Genomic DNA, 19,425 nt, shown 5'->3' on the forward strand with positions numbered 1-19,425 from the left:
TTAGGCTTTTCTGGGGGAGTCCAGTTACACCTTTTTAGGTCATTTGTAAAGTTGGAGGGGTTAAAATGTTTTTGTTCCTAATTAGACATGTAGATATTTGGGTTAGTTGTGGTATTTTTGATCTGACTAGAAATGTGGCTTGGTGGTCACTCAGGGTGTCTGGTAGACACCCTGCTAGGGGTATCAGTGAGGAGTGGGATACTAGTATCCAGTCTAGTATGGAATGATGTTTGGTTCGTTTGTCTGTTCTAATGGGGGAGGTGATGACTTGGGTTAGGCCATGTAGGTTAATATGGGATAGTGGGTTTTGAATGGAGCAGTTCTGCCAGTCAATATTAAGATCCCCTAATACTATGCTTTCTTGAGGGAGGGAGTTAGATATCCATTCTAGTACGCTTTCTGTAATGGAAATATTATTACCTGGAGGGATGTTGCAACCTATGATGTTGATGTGTTTACTTGCATTCAGTTTTAGTTTAGTTAGGGTGAGTTCTACTTTATCAAGGTTTGGGATTGTTATGTCTAGTTTCTCAAGGGTGAGGTGAGTTTTGTACAGTATTGCAACACCTCCACCTTTTTTCCCTATTCTGTCACTCCGGATTACATTGTAGCCTGGTGCAGTAATCTCATTGTCATGGTTTCCTGGTTTAAGCAAAGTCTCAGTTAATATTACTATTTCAGGTTGATAAAAGGAGAGTAGTGCATGAAGGTTGTGGACTTTGTTTAGGATACTTCTGACATTTACATTTATAATGAGGAGGGAGTCTTTGCTTCGGTGGAGTAGGGTATTATTTAGATTGTGGTTTGGGGTTCCTACGTTTAGTGGGCCTGGGTGTGGGTGTATGTCACCACAGCGTTGGGTATAAATACAGTTTGAGTAGTTTATGCAGGGTATTATAGTACTTTACGGTAGTTTGGGACTGGTAGTGTGATGGTTGTATTCTATGTGCAATGTAGTTGATAAAGGAGGTTTGATAGTAATATGGGGCTAAATGAGTGAGAGAGTGAGTGGTAGTAATGTTAGTGGAGGTCGTTTTAATTGGTATATAGATGTAATTAAAATGTGTTTGATATGTGGTGAGGGATACCAACAGTGGAAGGATTATAATGCAAAACAGCAATATTAAGAGGAATATGTATGTGGGTTTGGGTAGTGCAGACATGGTATGTTTTGGTTTGACTAGTTAGATGACTGAGAGGTAAGCTTGGGGAGGGATAGGTGTGATAGATGATGTTTGGGTGTGGTTGTGTTTGTAGTGCGATTATGTGGAGATATGTGATAGGCTGGAGGAGTGTGATGCAAGTGGGTGTGGCTTTGTATGGGTGTGGTGTGTAGGTACAAAGGTAATTGATGTGGGGGTGGGTGGGAATGGGGTGGGGGAGTGGAGTGCGCCCAAGCGTAGCACATTTGCCCCCACTGGAGGAGGCTAGAGTGGTGCAAAAAACAATCAGGTAGGGAGGCTACAACACCTAGTAATGTACAACAGGTAGGCTGGTGTTGTTTACTGCAAAATACAGTGTTACTATATAGAATGGAAGGACTGCTGGAGAGAGTGTTGTCCCCTAAGGTTGGTGGTAAAAATGTATGTGAAGGTATGGCTTCCTCTACTTAGGATGGGGAGGCAGTAGGCCAATGTCTTACTAATTAAGGGGTAGGATGAGGCTGTGCTAGGTAGGGATGGTAACCACTTTATGTAAGAGGGACTGGATGTGGGTTTATAGCATTAAGGGTGGGACACGCTATAGCAAGAGGGATAAAATGCAGTTATGCTTAATAATAGAGGAAAGGTAATAAACAGAGAACTAGGGTGGGGTTATGCTGCCATCTAATGAAATTTGAAGGAACAGCAGCAGAGGGTATAGTTATGTGTATAGAGTGCCCGAAGCTACGGGGTGGACGTCGACCTCAGGGCAGTAAGTCCGCAAGTGTGCTAGCCCTTACAATGAATTACACAGCAGGATTATTGTTTCCTATGTTCTGTTGTTTAATTTTTAAATTGTTAAATGCTGCAAGTAATCACCTACACTGCACACAACAGCGAGTCTTGTAGTTTCCCTCAGCTGGTGGGTCCTCAGGGTGACTTATAGTCCACAATTGGAGGAGTAAAGTTCAGAGCAGTGGGAGGGTAGTCCATTAGAAGCAGGGTAATTCAAGACTGCACACAACAGAGAGTCTTGTAGTTTCCCTCAGCTGGTGGGATCTCAGGGTAATTTAAGATGCAGCAGAGTGTAAGCATTCCTTCTTTGCTTAAATCTATTCTATGTAGGATACACCTCAACAATATGTCGACTACTGCCATGACCTTCTCACTCAGCTTTTAGTAGTCTGCTTCAGATGAGATGACATAATGTTGCTTCCACTGCCATCAGTTCCATTCCCACTTAGCTTATACTTTAAACCAAAGTTCTTGAGGTCCAAAGAACAGGACTTTATATTTCACTACACTGAACCTTAACGACCTTCTTTGTACCTAGATGGTCAGCTTTCCACCTCGGTCCTATTACTCACAGCTGTTACTACCTCAGTGAAATGGCTGATGCTGTGCTCAACTCCATACCAAACACACGCAAGAGTACTGGATATGGGACTAGGCATTTCTGTATTCCATTATTCACTTCCTCTACTTCTGGCATCATCCTTCTTACCACAGTCTTTTACATTCTGCTGTTCAACCACACACCCACCTAGTGCCTCAGTCTCTATCCCAATCCTGCAGTTTTCCCAGCAGCTACCTCTGCACAACTAAACCAGAGGTCTTTTTGAAATCCAGATAGATCACATTTACCAGCAATTCACTATCAGGTTCAGTCATAAATCTAAATCAGTTTCAACAGACATCTCATTAGGGCCACAAGCCCATGTTACTTGCTGTTCTACAGGCTGCTGCTATCTAGGAAAGCAGGCAATCTTTCCCTCAGAAATTCACTCTATGACCTTTTCCTGCCAGTGCTGTTAGGTTAGCGGTAACTTAATCTTTTCCTGTTCTCTCCCACATACAAGGGTATCACGCTTGCTTTCCTTCTTTCTTTAGACACCTTTGGTAGTATTTCCCCTAGTCTACTATGCTCTACTTTCCATCTTTGCTCAGGTTGGCAAGTTCTCTCTCTCCCTTACTACTGTCTACCATGCACCCAAAATATCACTGCTCCCCTTCTTGATCCCTTCTGTTAACCCCTTCCAACTTGTGCCTTTAATGCCCTTTTGCTAGTGTCTTTGTACTCTACATCTCCCACCTTCCCGCTCCCTCCCTTCCACCTCTTGTGGCTGTATCTTCTATCCTAAGTGCTACCCTTATTTCTATGTGGCCATACTGTCCTTCTTTACTTATTTTCTCTTCCTCACAATCCATCCCTGGCCAATTTCCATAGCTTGTTTACACCTCAGCTTTCTCCTGGTATCCTCATGCCTACCCTCCTCCAATTTAGCATAATCCCCTCTCTTAAAATCCCATACCAACATCCTTGTAAATCTGGTCTATATCAAAACTACGAAGAAGTAAAACGAACGTTAAAACATTGACCCACAACATTGAATTATGAAAATAGCGAAGCTCTGGAACATTGAAATCTTACCTAGGGCATGATTTTGGTGGGCCGTTCCATGGCTTCGCTATTTCCTCCACTGTGGTGCGAGAGTTACGGACCTTAGGGTTAGGGTGCGGGTTAAGGTAAGTGGATAGTTAGTAATGTATGTATGGTGTAGTGTAGGGTTGGGTTTTATTAACTTTATGTGTGTGTATTAATTGCTTTGTTTGCGTTTAGTTTTGTAGTGTATGTGTGCGACAGTTACGGACCTTAGGGTTAGGGTAAGTGGATAGTTAGTAATGTATGTATGGTTTAGTGTGGGGTTGGGTTTTGTTAACTGTATGTGTGTGGTTTATTTATTTTGGTGTGCTTGTGTTGTGTGTATGTTTCTCGGAACAGCAAATTTTTTCCCAGGGAAAAAATTCGCTATTCTGAGCGATCGATGTTTTCAATATTCAAAACTCCAAGTTCGAACACATGGTGTTCGATATTTTGGAATTTCGAATATATGATCCTACCTTTCTTCAATCTGAACTTCAAAGTGGCATAATGATTGTTGGTTAAAGGTGCCTTGACACGGACATTTTAGACTCCCACCATTTTAGAACCATATTCAGTATTTTCTCTTTCTTTTCTAGTGCATTCCAGCCTCAGCCTTCTGAGTCCCTCATGTGTCAGTACCTCACTCACCTCTTTTCTGTAATGGAGTCCCCTCCTTGCACATTCAAATTCCCCAAGAGAATAATCCTTGTCCTTCCACTTAATTATTTTATTCTCTGCCCAACCTCTCCACTTTCTGTAATATGTCAGGGGACTAATATACTGAAAAAGTCCAAAGTCGCACACCTCCTTCTCCTACTTTAACAAACAGGGTCATTAACCTGATTTATTACCTTCACCACTCCATCATATCCTCCATGGGGTGGAGTTTCTCCTTCTCTTTTACCCTGAATTTTGACAACTTCCCTTATGTAGGCTACTGCTCCCCTCTCTCTTTCTTTCCCTTCTTTTATCATTCTGAAACCATTTGTAGTCTGGCATCTCCATGTATCACTCCATCTTGGGAGTGATCCATGTTTCTTTAATATAAGCAATATCCATCCTTCCCTCCTCTTTATTTCAGAACTGTAAATGTACAAAGTGTGCACTATCAGAGGGTTCTGCATATCAAGGAATCACACAGTACCTGCTGACATATGCAAGGCTGACAGAAGCATTAAAAACATCCTGCTACATGATGGCCATTGTGCCTGGCTTTCACATTTACTTCTCAACATCTTCCACTGTCAGGATAGGGGAGGAACAAATGTGCTGAGAAGGGAAATACCTTAATAATCATGTGGTGGCAATGAGATAATATGTGCAAACATAATTCTCTACAGGTTGGACTTCTGGAGTTCTTTCTAGCCAGTGTGCATGCTTCTTCTTAGTTCTGTTTGGTAGCTAAGAAATGGAATGATACAATGAAGTCTGGCAATTGGTACACAGGACTAATGCCATGAGCAATTAATAAGCTGCTTCCTGTGGTAGAGGATTTAATTCCCTTAGTTTTAATTTGCCTACAGTGTGACCTTGAGCAAGTTACTTAACCAGACAGAAAAAAAAAGTCATCCAGAAGATAAACGTCAGATTCACTACACAAGCTTGTTCTTGAGAAGATAATATTAATTTCATAAGAAAAGATTCATCATCCACAACATTAATGCTAGGACTACTGAACAAGTAAGTATTCCAGGCTGCCTACAACATTCTCCCTCCGGATCTCACATCTTCTTTGATGCACTTTGGTTTTGCTTAAGAAAATGCCTAGATTTACTAACATTGTGAGACAATTTCTAAATTCTACTAGTAAAACTATTTATCCTTTCGCTTTGATTTCCGGTTCCTCATCTGAAGTTTGATGCCTTTTTCTGTAAGTTTCTCCACTTTAGGCCTTGTCCCATTTTTAACTTTAAGTATGTCAAGAAATTTTTCCACAGGCATGCCTGTGACAGTAATCCCATCAGCAGACAAGCACCCTCAGTGCCACAGTATGATCTCAAGATCAAAATTCATATGTCACAATACAGGAACAGCAGAAATCTAGGGAACACTGGTATGGAAGCAGAAACATGTAGAAAGATGTACTTTCAAGGAAGAATACAATGGGTCTGCCTATGCAAAACCATCTCAGATAATCTTAAAAATTCGGGAACAAAACAGATTTTTGGGTGAGCAGGTTGACTTTCTATTCAAAAGGAAAACATTTTATACTTTGCATTAAAACTTTCTTGTTGAAGGCCTTTTACCCTGAAATGAAAAACTGTTTCCCTACCTCTTCTAGCCTTGAGCAATGTTTTATGAATTAAAGGGAACTGGAAGTGAAAGAAGTTGTGTGTGTGCATGCACATATGTTCACAAGGTGAGAGGTAAAAAGCAGATTATGAGTCAACGAAAATGAAAAAAGTGCCTGTTTTCTGCATTTGGAGTTTGAGGAAGAGTGACAAAGAATGTTCAGAATATAAGCACTCTTTTTTTCGTGGGATTTCCCACTGGAATGTTGCATACTCAGCCAAATTGATGTTTTCAGCTGCAATTCATTGGTCAGAAAAAATAATGTTGCTTAATGAGTTTGCTTCAGATTTATCTGTACTTGTCAGATGCAAGTGTCTGGCTCCGAAGCAATATTTATTTATTAAATTATATAATTTTCTAACAAGTGCTGTTTTTTCTGTAAGAGAAGTACGTTTAATCCTTTGTCTCCTCGTTTAACTTGCTTTGTTACATTAGAGTTCACATTTACAACATCATGGCATGCAAAACTCCAAGACAGATGTGCTTATGGCAGATACATTTCTTATTAATTGACTTCATTGTGATTCTAATTACACAACAAAACATTCTCAGATTAAGATATTAAATTATCACAGTAAAAAAATAAATAAATAAACTGCTTATTCTCAAAATAATGTACAAAACTGCCTGCAATAGAAAAGTCAGTCAGGTGATCAATGGTTCTGAAGCAATAAAAAGGAACACATGACACCTTATAATGCTATTTTTCATACAGGGGCATTGAATAATTGGCAATGATGAAATAAACAAGAAGGGCACACAGATGATATCAGCTGCATGGAAAAACTGCTAACACGATTAACATAAGAAAGAACGCAAACATTATGCGTACTCCTACAACAGTCCTTCCCCATTGAGAGATCTGAAAAGTGAAACCCTAACTGATGCAGTGCTTTGGGCTGTAAATGTTTCTCACAGCTCTCTCTGAAATGTTTCTCACAGCTCTCTCTGAAATAATGAATTCTTTTTAATCAGTTTGTGTAAAACAGTATCAAATAAATAATAATGCCAATGACTGCCTTTGTGTTACACTAATAAAAAAGAGTTTAGAAACAATAACAAAACATTGTTCATACCAGCAGGGTTTACTTCATCCTAACAAAGCTAGCTGACTGAACAAGATTTTCCAAACTCCTCCACTACAGAAATGCTGAAAAGTGGCAATATCAGCAGTAAGAGTTAAAAGAAGCAGTAGGCTAGCCTTCCCTGCACCCCTGCACAGCCCAAACTGCTATTATCATAGTCTAACTGCAGTGCTGCATCAATGAAGGGAAGGTGAATTACATGTGTACTCCTTCCCTGTAGACATACAGTATAAAACGTTACTGCTGTTGGCAGCAGGAGCAGCCATATTATAGGCAATATGGTAGTAAAAGCAGAGTATTTCATTATGACATTTCAGTTTGATACTAATCCGTCAGGTATTGTTTGAGATTATTACTTTCACTATGCTGAGCTTTGGTAGGATGAGGTAAATGCTACCAGTAATGTTCAAATCTGTATGAAAGTGTGGTTATGGAGGATATTACTGATGGTAACTTACCCCATGGTCCAGCCACTCTCAAAACTGCAAGAGGGTTAAACTGTCCTAGCACTGTCATAAGAGCCTTTGCCCATCGAGGAGGACTTCTCACCTGAGTGGGGTCTGTAGGTCGTTCAGGAAATCCCCATGGGTCCACAAGAATCAAGTGCTTTACCCTGTTTAGAGGGGAATAAAACATATAATAAAATGTGTTGTGCTAATAAAAACAATCCATTCACCTGCCTTTCACTGGACTCCCAAGAAAATAAAGAGTCTACAATGGTGTCTAAATAAGCAGTGTAATGAGAGAAGGCCCTCAATGCAAACAACCCACTGCTTAAATAATTAAATTTATAAACAGAAGGCAAGAACATGAGGAAAATAAAAGCACAAGCAGCAAATGTAATTTTGCAATAACACACTTATTCCTACCTCATCACTTTCTAGTCACCTATCTAGGCATCTGTAATAAAGACAATCATTTTAATGTTTTTTTTTAGGAGTCTGACGACTTTAGTATCTCTGTGCAATTATAATAAATTGTAACTAAGCAACTATACAAACACAACCTTCCATAATAAGAATGCGTTTCTCTCAGTTAACAATATGTCTGTTTAATAAATAACTCTAGCAGCCAAAACCTGTCACTTTTAAATTCTCTTTCTGTTGTGTTATACTTCATCCATGAACTTCTGATATATTGTGTACCTGGAACCCATAACACTCTTGAGCACAGGATGTTCTATGCACTTCCCAAGTTTAAACTGTGGACTCCTCACACTGCTTTGACCATCTCACATACAAAACATCCATACTCACACCCACACCTGTGCAACTTACACAAATGTACTATGTTCATCATTCTCACTGTTGCAGAAGCCTATGTGAGGAACACAACAGCTCATCCAACCTGGGAGGAGGAAAGATAAGGATCCAGAAGCCCCTGGAGTATGGTCCTTGCAAAGCCTGCTCTGGACCTGGAAAAGGAATCCAACTTGCAATGCTTTGTAAATGCATGGATGGAGGATCAAGTTACTGATTGCAGAATGCTTCTAGAGTCTACCCCTCTCCAGAAGCTAAGGCCATAGTGAAATGTGCCTTAACGCTGCCTGGAATGTATTTACCATGGTAAAAGTAAAAAAAAAAAAAAAAAAAAAATTGTGGCAGAGGGCAATCACCTGGAAATAGACTGACCTGTCTTAGTCCCAGAACAGAAAAGGGAGAGATGGTTAGCTTTCCTAAATTACCTAGTTTTGTCAAGATAGCACCGGAGTTGTCTATACAAAACCAGTGTGTGTAGAATCTTTTCTCCTTGTTTTTAAGTTCTCGATAGAAAACAGATAGAGTAATGGCTTGATTCAGTGTAAACTCTGAATATGCTGGGCATGAAAAAGGGGGTTGTGTGCACAGTGACTGTCTTGATGGAAAATCAGATAGAGTTCTCCCTCCATGAAAGCTTGAACTCTTCTTGCAGATGTCAGAGCAATAAGAAGAGCAGTTTTCCACGAAATCATCTTTAAATTAGCTTTACAGACAGGTTCAAAAGGTGACATAAGCTTTTCAAGCAAAAAGTTGAAATCCCAAGAGAAACCTATCTTTGAGGAGATCTCATGTGTGAAACTCATTTTAAAAACTGGTCGACAATAAAAAGAGGAAAAAAAAAAGAGGGGGATAAATAGATAGACAAGCAGAAGTGGCAGCAAGATCCATCTTTATAGAGGCATAAGAGAAGACAGAAGACAGTAATTCACACATATATTTGAGCACCAGTGGCACACTACTCCAATAGGGCTATGGTCTTTGGCTTGGCACCAACTACAAAATCTCTTCCACTTGCCAACATATGATTTTCCAGTAGCAGGCATTCTTGCCTCCTTCAGTACCTGCTGCATGTCCTCATGAAACCAGGCAGTCATCTGAAGTTGTTCGATATTGAGGAGTAGAACACTCCCCCTTGTCCTGAGTGACTAGATCCAGTCTGAGAAGAAGCTTGTGGTAATTGCAACTGGCCTGTTCCATAAGAAGGGAGAACCAATTTTGCCTGGGCCAGAAAAGAATCACGACAATAACTTTTGGAGAGTGTTTCTGAATCTTTAGAATTACTTTAGAAATCACTGGAAAGGGTGGAAATGCATATAGGAACATCATCGACCAAAGGAAAGATAACAGCATCTGTTTTATAGGCCTGCTTGCAGGGAGTCCTGGTACAGAATGTGTTTAGTTGTCTGCTTTCAAAGAAGATGAACAGATCTATCTGAGGCTTTCCCCCCACATCTGGATCAACTCCTGAAGACCTCTTCATTGCTTTCCACTCGTGAGGGTTTGTCCATGATCTGCTTAGCTTATCTGCCAGTACATTTTGCTTTGACAATATGTAGAAACTTAAAGAGCTAAGGAATGCTGAAGAGTTAACTCCCATGTTAGCAGTGGCAGTATCTGCCTTTTTTTAGTTCTGATGGCCAAGAGTCAAGACTGCTGCAGACAGCATTAAAGGTATCCTCTAGAGCTGGCAGAATAGGAACAATTAGTGCAGTACATTTTAACAAATCATAATATCTACCTAACTTAGGGGGGATATCCACCTATTCTCAAACAAATACATCCTTCATTCTAGAGACAGTCTCAGAATAGGAGAAAGTCTCCATATGTTCAAATTCAAGCTCACTGTCTAAAGAGTCTGAGTCTTGGTCTATGGAAACCTCAGGTGAGGTAATCCCATTTCTGTTCACATAAGAATCATCTGAACATACATTATCTTCCTTAGGAGTAGTGGAAAAAGAAGTAGGACAGGGCATTTGACACCCAGGGTTAAATGTCTGCAACAAACTAGGAAATAACATCACTTTTGTCAGATAATGATTATGACCATAAAGAGATTAGCGTTCAGTTTTTTTCTTTCTAGGGTCATCTTTTAAAGAAGAGAAGGGATATCATCATGAGCAAGAGGTCTCTTTCCCCAGCCAACCTGTGAAGACCCACATGGGGTGCCTCTAGTATGTAAAATGGATGGTTCTCTAGTACGCATATCGGATACTGGAATAGCTGAAGAGGACATGTCTGACCCCTCCCCCCAACAGCAGCTGCCAAAGATACACCAGAGGAATTTGAGAAAACCAGCAACAGCCACTACAGTGTCACCTACTATCATCTGAAGCACTGAATGAGTCAGCGCTAAGGGACAGGGCTCTTGCTTCACCTTACTTTTTTTTAGCACATCGTAAGAAGGAAAAGCAGGACTGGGGTTATGTATGCATGCTGTAGCTGAGGGGTTGGGAAGGTGACCCAGTGGTTAAGGTGTTTGCCTTACAAAGACAAGGTGCAGGGTTTGAGTCTCACAAGGGATAATTGGCTAGGCTTACAATGGCTTGCAAGGGCAGTTAGCCTAGTACTAACCTATTGCAGTTCTGCAATAGTGTAGTGGTCAAAGCATTTGTCTTACAAGCAGTCATTCCTGGTTCGAGTCTCACTCCAGTACATTCCATTTTAGTTGCCTGGCTAGCTCAATCGGTAGAGCATGAGACTCTTAATCTCAGGGTTGTGGGTTCGAGCCCCACGTTGGGCGTGCCTCCTTTGCCTAGTACCTACCTATGAACCTATCTTTATTAGCACTCTTGAAGAAAAATCTTGAGTGGATGGGAAATAGGAAATACACCCCGAGATCACTTCTGTGTCTCTGCTTGACAATGGCACAGGAAAATAACTTTCTTGGGTGGCGTAAACCAGGGAACCTTGTTGGCTAGCTTACGTAGGCCCTTGGGCCGATAGCCTAGTACCTACCTATGAACCTATGAAAAAAAGCCTTATTACTGGTAAGCTGCAGTAGAAGGGGTTGGTCAGAACACAAGTTGTCACTTAGTACACTTAAGCAGAGTACAACACTTCTAAAAATTCCAATTCCCCTCAAAATGTTATACAAGCAGCACACAAAATAATTCTTTAAAGAATAAAACCACTTTACCCTGAAATTAACTTTTCCAATAAATAAATCCATGACTATCTCAGAGTACATAAGTATTTCATACACAAAGCTTGATACAATACAAAAAATACATTTTCTGATAAAACAATCCTGTAGTTCTAAAATTATAGGAAATAAGCCCTCTAGCATAAACAGCCACCTGATTAACTAAAAAGTAGTTCCTAGACAGAAAATGTGGTATTCAAGGAACGCCAGACCAACATTCCTTAAAAGCTGGTATTCTTGGAGAGATATGTCACAATTGTGACAGAAATTCATTAAAAATTATAAAATAAACTTAAATTAATACAGAATAGTGTAGAAGGGTTCCCAAAAGGGGTCTTGTCTGTTTGACAGGAAGCTTTAGGCCAACTGCTAATCATGAAGAGCCTCAGAGACGCATATGCACAAGGTAGCAAAAAAGTACTAAAGATTTTTAGCCATTCCAGCTGTTTATATAGTTACCTCCAAAAAGGGCTCAGCCAATAAGCAGCCAGAGTGACAGTACTAGTGACAATTGAAGATTTTGGAAGATGGCTGGCTGACGAATCCTTGGCAGGATACAACCCCATGGGCTATAACAGTAGTGAGAATGATGAACATAAACATGTCTGGTGACTAACTGACATATATTAAAATAAGCCCAAAGTGCTGAATTTCAGACTATACCTATCAATGACAGAATGCATGTTTTATAACCCATATATTTGTAAAACTATTATTAAAATCCTTTTGCAGTTAAAGTTCTTATTTAAGTTACTGCAACTTTTTTTAAGGAATTTCAGTCTAAACAAGAACTATTGTGATGTAAAATTCTCGTGTAACATTCTTCTAATCCAAAGAAGCGCTACCGTTTAATTATTTTAGATTTCTACATTATTTTATTAATTTCAAATATCACTGAAGGATAGGCTAAAACAAATGTATCAAATCTACAATTAAAGCCTGGTAGCAACTCTGCTACACACAAATGGTTCTCAGAATATATCAGAAGACTCAGACTGCTCAATATCTAATTAGTTTAACCAATAACATGACAGTAATTAATTACAAATTTTATTAAAAATGCTACCAGAAACCAGAATGTCATAACCTACACTAGCAGCTATTAAAAACAGGTATTGCCCTCCACTCCTATGTTATTTTTCTGTATAAAAAATTACCGGCATCTGAAATTCAAATTTGAAGCTGGTACTCTAGGCAAAATGTATGTACTTCTTGGAAGCACCCCTCTGCAGCATAAAATAATACTCCATTACCTGTCAGGGTATTTAGTGCTGTACGAGGCTGCCAGGAACCCTCCCAGACTGTGTCCAAGAAGGATCATCTTGTTAATGCCCATCACATCTCTCCATTCTTCAATCGACTGAACAAACTCCTCCTCTGCTTGCTCTGCATCACGACTAAACAGAGGCCGAGAGCTTCTTCCAAAACCAAGCAAGTCAAAGGCATAGACTGTTCTGTGCATACTCAGTGCATCAAGGTTCTGGACCCAGAGTCCAACTCCTCCACCAAACCCATGAACCATGACCAGCGGTGTCTTGGCATGGCAGTCTGGATTAACTGTGACAGTCCAGATTTTATTTCTGCTTGGAAGTGAGACATAATAAGATAACAGTGTATTCTGTATGCCTAAAAAGGGACAAATTTAGATTATAATGGTTTAGAAATACAGCATTTGCTTTACATTTTCAATCACTCTTATAATGAAGAAATTGAAAGAAGTATAGAAATAAATACTGTGTAGCTGTTAAACTTCCATTTCTCTAGCCAGACAATGGAAATAAGACCAAAGCATAACGGAATAATGAATATGGAAATGCTACACAAGGATCCAAAAACAACAAACCATCTTGTTTATCAGTTTATCTATCATTTGACCAGATGAGTGGGCTGATCCAAAGACCGTTTTCAGTCATGACCCAGGCTGCAAGGCAAGTAACAAGTTTACTAGTTTAACATCATGCTACAGGTACATGGCAGAGCAATCAGTGCAAAAGTGGAACATTTAGGAACAAATGGATTGGATGACATTTTATGTGATATTCTGTAAATTCTACGGTCAAGAAATAAAAACATTCAATTCACTATCTCCAAAGGAATGTTGGTGACTATACCTGTTTTAAAGCAACAATGAAAGGACTGTTAGGTTCAGATGCAATTCAGCTTTCAGGACTTGTTACTTGTTGATAGCTCCTGTCCTTTTCATGTGGCCTTCACAGCTTGTAGCATCTTTTAACTACTGTTGGTTCTTTACAAATGTTAAAATTATATTTCTCCTTCCTTAATGCATCATGACATATTCACCATCAAAAACAAAGATCATAACCAAAATGCAGACCATGGTTACGCAACTGCAGACTGACTGCTCTTTTTGACACATATATCTCATCTTCATCTTCTCATTTTTAAAAAAGTACACTGACCACAGGCTAGCAAGGGTTTCTCTGTATGTTCTTCCTAGCATATGCAGACTTACATGCAGCTAATTTCTCATTGCTGCCTGCTTCAACTTATATATATATATATATATATATATATATATATATAATTTTAATTTTAAAAACTTGTTTTAGTAAACATAAATAAAGTAAAGTAACACCGTTTCTTACAGATTATAACCTCAAATAATGTGACTAGAAAGCGCAGTTCAACAAATTTAACAACTAATATTGTAAATGCCTTTGAGAGTCTTTCATCCACTGGTGCAGGGGGGTTTACAACTTGAAAGTCATGTGACCTAATGTTAAAACAAGCTGTGTCAAGAATATGAATGGCAATGTAGAAATAGTTAAACACACTCGACCCATCAGATACTACTGTAGCTGTGCACAACACACAATGGATTTCAGTGAATTTTAAAAAACATCAGACATGTAGAATTTAAGACATTAAAGTTACAGTGACCTGAAATTGCACTTTCTGCTTTAGAAAATGCTGCCACTGTATACGACACCGGAGTTTCTTCTAAAGACACAATATTCTGTACTAAAATCAGTCTCACAGCACAGAGGATTAAAACTATTTCAGGGTTTTGATTTCTATACCCTCAATTTGCTTACTGTGCAATTTATGCAAGTTCTTTAACCAGATGATATATTGTGGGATGATTGGAAAGTTGGGCTAGCTACTCAATGGTCTGAAAATTGAAATGGTTACAATAAAACAAAAGGAAGATAACTCTAAAAACAGTCAAGCACATTAATATTAATACTACAATAGGTTGGCTTGCCTGAAGAAGTAGAAAAAGGGAATATTTTTGACTGGTTTTAAACCGTGTTTAGTGCTGATTTTGACTGTCAGGAAGAAAAGGAAAGGGTGCACAGATGTTTGACACACAAACCATTACAGCCAGGTAACACACCAAGAATAGTTATATTCAAGAAAAAAGGATCAGAGAATGCATGGATGAAGTATGGAGTTGAATTTAAAGGTCAGTGGTAAACTTTGACCAGGACTACTCTTCCACAGTGATCCAGCATAGGAAAGGTTATCTGCTTTTAATTAAAGTCATGAACAGATTAATAGATATTCCAAGGTCACACAGTCTTAGAAGTAATCACACTTTGCCAGTATCTGCCCTCATGCTCCACCTCTGTTCTTCAGGAAGGCCACACCAGGCAATCCTGGAGCAAGTTTGTGGCTACACAACCAGTTATCTAGGTTATGTTTAAAAGGAGACAGCGAGTCATACTGAGTAACATACAGAGGAAATTTATTTCAGAAGTTTGAGAGGCATTGTGTTATAAACCATTCCCTCCACAGTGTTTTATTTAGCTGTTTGTGAAGATTTAGGTCCCTAGTTCTAGTAGTGGCAAAGACACTGGAGTTGTGGATAAACATGAGGTCCATACCAACTGGGTCTTTAGTGGTATGGCAATTGAGGCAGACATCCATTCTTCCATCAAGTCTGTAAGACAATTCTGACTTTTTTTTGGTAGCTCGGACTTTATGCCTGTAATCTTTTTGGTCAGGTACCTTGAGGTATTTTAATTGTTTGATATGGTTAGTAACATACATCCTGAAAGGGGTGCTGTACTTGACAACTGGTCTAATCAATGCTGAATATAATAGAATGATTGTGTATTTAGACTTTGACTGACATTCCTTTGGTAATTAGCTGTGCTAAATAAATGAATTTCCTGAAAACCATTGTCCCATAATGGTCAAAAGAGAGGGAGGTAGTTTTCAAATGACGTTCCTAGATCCAGACTATATTTTCATTTTGTAGTAATTTACTGTCTATACAGTATGATGGGGGAAGATTTGTCTATCAAAAGTGGTGATGCCACAAATTGTAGCATTTAGTTCAGCCCATTTTTAATATAACAAGAGAGTTTACTAGGAAAATTTCATTCTAGGGTGCTTGGGTGGCACAGAGGGAGTTAGCAAAAACCCAAATAGTTTGTATTCTTTGTTAGCCAGAGACTGGCTCTTTACTTGGAGATTTGAAAATGACAAATCTCAATACTAAACTGAGGGGGCATCGCTGGTCACTTTCATACTTTCTAATTATAACGGCACTTGCAATTCACATTTTGTGGGTTCTTTCGTTCAGTTTACTATCTATCTTGCCACATGTCAACTTTTACAGCATTTAGCTCTTGTACGACACCAGCACGGGGAATGGTGTCGAAGGCCTTGGTCAGGGCTATGTATACTGCACGGACACTGTCCACAGCCTCTGTAATCCTTTTAAAGACGTTCACACAATTCAACAGACAGGACCAACACTTCACAAAGCCCAAATGTGTTTAATAAGATCCTTGATACTGGAGTTTATGAAGTCAGTTATATTATGTGTGACAGCTTTGCAGATGAGGCTTGTACTTACATGATTTAAATACAAGAACACCAAGTTCTGAATGACACATTTAGCTACTCCAAGAATAACTATGCAAGACGAGGTTATCTTACTCACTTTTTTTAAGTCTGACTTTAGTTACACTCCTCAGTCTGCTAATTCTGCAATAATTCAGTCTTAGATGTTCCTGAGGTTCCAGAAAAGATTATTCTTTCTAAAGGGACACGGTGAAAAAATGTTCTTGTCACTTGAATCCAGAAAAAAAGTAATTCTGACAATACACCATTTTCAATCCTTTTTATTTGGTTTTCCACTGAACATACCAAAATCTGATCACACCATCATTCTAACAGACAAAAACCTTTAAGTTCACGTATGACAAAGTTTTTCACTTAAATGTCCATTAATATGCATGCGGTTGGTTGTCCGTGTCTTCTGAGTCAAGTCTCTTCTTTTTAATTAGATTTACTTAAGACTGACATTTACTCCATTTCTACTTACTGCTCAGGAACAATATAGATTCACGGCACAGCCAATAATGAAGAACTAAAATTCAGAAGTCAACACTTTAGCTGTTTTCTTTATGCAAAATATTTTCTAAACCCTCCATGGTCTCTCCATGAAGAGAAAGTTTGCATTCATAATGAACTGTGTGGTTTACTGTCTGGTTACAGTTTCAAATTTTTTTTCTTATAATGTATGAAATATTTCAACCTGATCATCATATGTTTTTAGGTAAGCCTTGTCTGTACTTTAGGTAGACTAGCAGAGTCTCATTATATTCATTTACTGAAATGGCTTGATCCAGCTGAACTTGCCTTAGTTTACAAGCCCAAATTGATTTTTTTTCTCGTTTAACCCTTTTTTGAAGGACAAGCTTAGAGTCAGCTGTTTCAATGATTTTTCAGCAAGCCTCAATATAATTTCAGAGTAATTGTTAATTTAAATGAGTTGTAACAGAAGCTGAAAATAACTTTACAAATGTTCAGACTTGCACTCAGAGCTAATATACTTCATTAACTGGTACCTGGCAGTTTGATTACACCCTTACTCAGCAAACAGATTATTTTCAGCATGTTGTCTCACAGATGTCTTCCTTTTCTTTCCACCAACATGCATAAGTTACAACTATACAATGTGCTGACACTTTCTTTTTAGTGCTATTTATATCTGGGTGTAGTAGTACAGGCTCTCTACACACCTTAAGGTGTGATGTTATAGTAATGTCAGTTATTTTTTCTGTTAATGCACTAGATTCTGTTACTTACTGGGGTGGGGTGTGGTGGGGGTATCAAGGCCTCTTTTTTGTCTACATTTTTTTGTGCTTTGTTCCCTCACTGTTTCCTATTCCTTTTACCTCCTCTCCTTTTAACTTACATGGCTTGGTGGCCACTAGGCTTTTGGTAACAGAAAGTCACTTTTTTAGATAATGTAAATAGATTAGTTTTATTACATCCCTGCAAAAATATTTTATATGGGTCTACTTTCCTTTACTGAATTTACGTTTCTCTGAATGTCAAATAACCGACACCACTTTTGAAAAACCCACTCTTCCCAAAGTTGCCTATGCCAAAGGTTGCTTTAGTGAAATACTGAATTTAATGCTGATGGTGTGAAAATACAGTGTTAATTTACCTTCACGTACATCATACCGGTTCTGTGGCATGGCAGATACTCCAGTAGGTTTACAAATATTCAACCTATGGAAAAGTATTTTGACAGTGCTCTTAGGTTTTAAGTGGAGAGTGCACTACAGTAAGGTTTGGGAAATCTACACTCGTTGTCACAGTAGTGCGATCTCAGAGTTGGTATATATAATTTGCAGGGGGGGTGTGTGGGGTGCAGGGGGGCTTCCCCCTGCAAAAATATTAGAGAATATGTGTTGTTGTGTTTGTATTTTGTCAGTAGCTGCTATTTCAGTGTTTTGCAGTTTGGTATAGTCAGCTTTTGGAATAGTGTTTTTTGACAAAAGTGGTGTCGGTTATTTGACTTTTGGAAAAACGTAAATTCGATAGAGGAAAGTAGACCCATATATATAATATACATATACACACACACACACACACACACACACACACACACAACCACCCCTATGTGTGTGTGTGTGTGTGTGTGTGTGTGTGTGTGTGTGTGTGTGTGTGTGTATGTATGTATGTGTATGTATATATATATATATATATATATATATATATATATATATATATATTTATATTATCTATATATATATATATATATTATATATATATTACTTCTGTAGACTGAATTTACACTTTGCCGAAACTACATCTACATGAAAAGTACACACTGCTAAACCATGGAACACTGAATGAGACAGTATGCTACCATTTCTGGATCATAATTTTTCCACAATGTACTGCAATCTTGGAGATGATATATAAAATCTGCAGGGGGTGTGGGGGTAACAGCCCCCCACATGGGTGGGGCAGGGAGGGTTGCCTCCCTGCAAAAACATCAAGACAGGTAAGTTTTTAAATGTACATGTTAAAATGTGTAGTGTTATCTTGGGATATGTGACAACTGACAATTGGTGTTCCGTGGTTCGGCAGTGTGTACTTTCTTGTATATGTAGTTTCTGCAGACCGGACTTATTTTCAGTTTCATCAAAGTGTAAATTCAGTCTACAGAACTGGACCCACATATTATATATTTTATAACTGACTGGACTTGCTATTTTACACTATTACAAATATTTTAGGCTGAAATATTGGTAGTTTATTGATCATATTAAAAAGTAGACTTTTTAAACAATTCACATTAGATAAAAGCTGCTACTGTTTTGTCAATAGAAACATTTCTTTCAAGAAGGAGATCTTAAGAGGGGTGCAGTTACTCTAGTTAGTGATACCTCAAAATGCTCCTGTTAAACACATTTTTGCAAGTATATGGGATTACTTATGTGGAGTTACTTTAAATCTGCAAGACACGTTATATACTTTTGCTTCTGTTTATTCATACCTGAATCTTTCCACTTCTACTTTTAACAAATGATTTGCTTAGACACTTGATAATAGGTTCATTGGTTCATAAGTAGTTACTAGGTATGCAGTCCAGGAGACCACTGAGGAGCCTATTCCAAATTCCAATTGGCCCAAAGCACTGTGTGGTTAACCAATTTGCTTAAGGTGTCACAGTATGCAAATGAAGGCTGAAGGAATCAAACCCTGGACCACAAGAAGTAGGTTGTTAACAACTCACATACTTCATCCTGTGTGCTTAACTGCCAGATACTACCAATGTAAATAGAAAATTAAAATCCTCAGC

General features: G+C 38.7%; 1 protein-coding gene and 1 non-coding gene across 5 annotated transcripts in view; one reads left to right on the forward strand and one right to left on the reverse strand.

The window, feature by feature from the left end:
- ABHD4 (abhydrolase domain containing 4, N-acyl phospholipase B) overlaps positions 1-19,425 on the reverse strand; it is a 187,256-nt gene that overhangs the window by 146,839 nt on the left and 20,992 nt on the right. For all 4 annotated transcript variants that reach the window (XM_044058328.1, XM_044058325.1, XM_044058327.1 and 1 more), the window contains 2 exons: positions 12,599-12,971; positions 7,403-7,557 (listed from right to left, as the gene is read on the reverse strand). In XM_044058328.1, the coding sequence (XP_043914263.1) occupies positions 7,403-7,557; positions 12,599-12,971 (528 nt within the window). The remainder of the gene's footprint in view (positions 1-7,402; positions 7,558-12,598; positions 12,972-19,425) is intronic.
- Positions 10,871-10,943, forward strand: TRNAK-CUU. Its single transcript has one exon. It is a non-coding gene; the product is annotated as a tRNA-Lys (tRNA).

Source organism: Protopterus annectens, chromosome 16.part0 (genome assembly GCF_019279795.1).
Source record: "Protopterus annectens isolate FY-2018-M chromosome 16.part0, PAN1.0, whole genome shotgun sequence".
Lineage (NCBI taxonomy): Eukaryota > Metazoa > Chordata > Ceratodontiformes > Protopteridae > Protopterus > Protopterus annectens.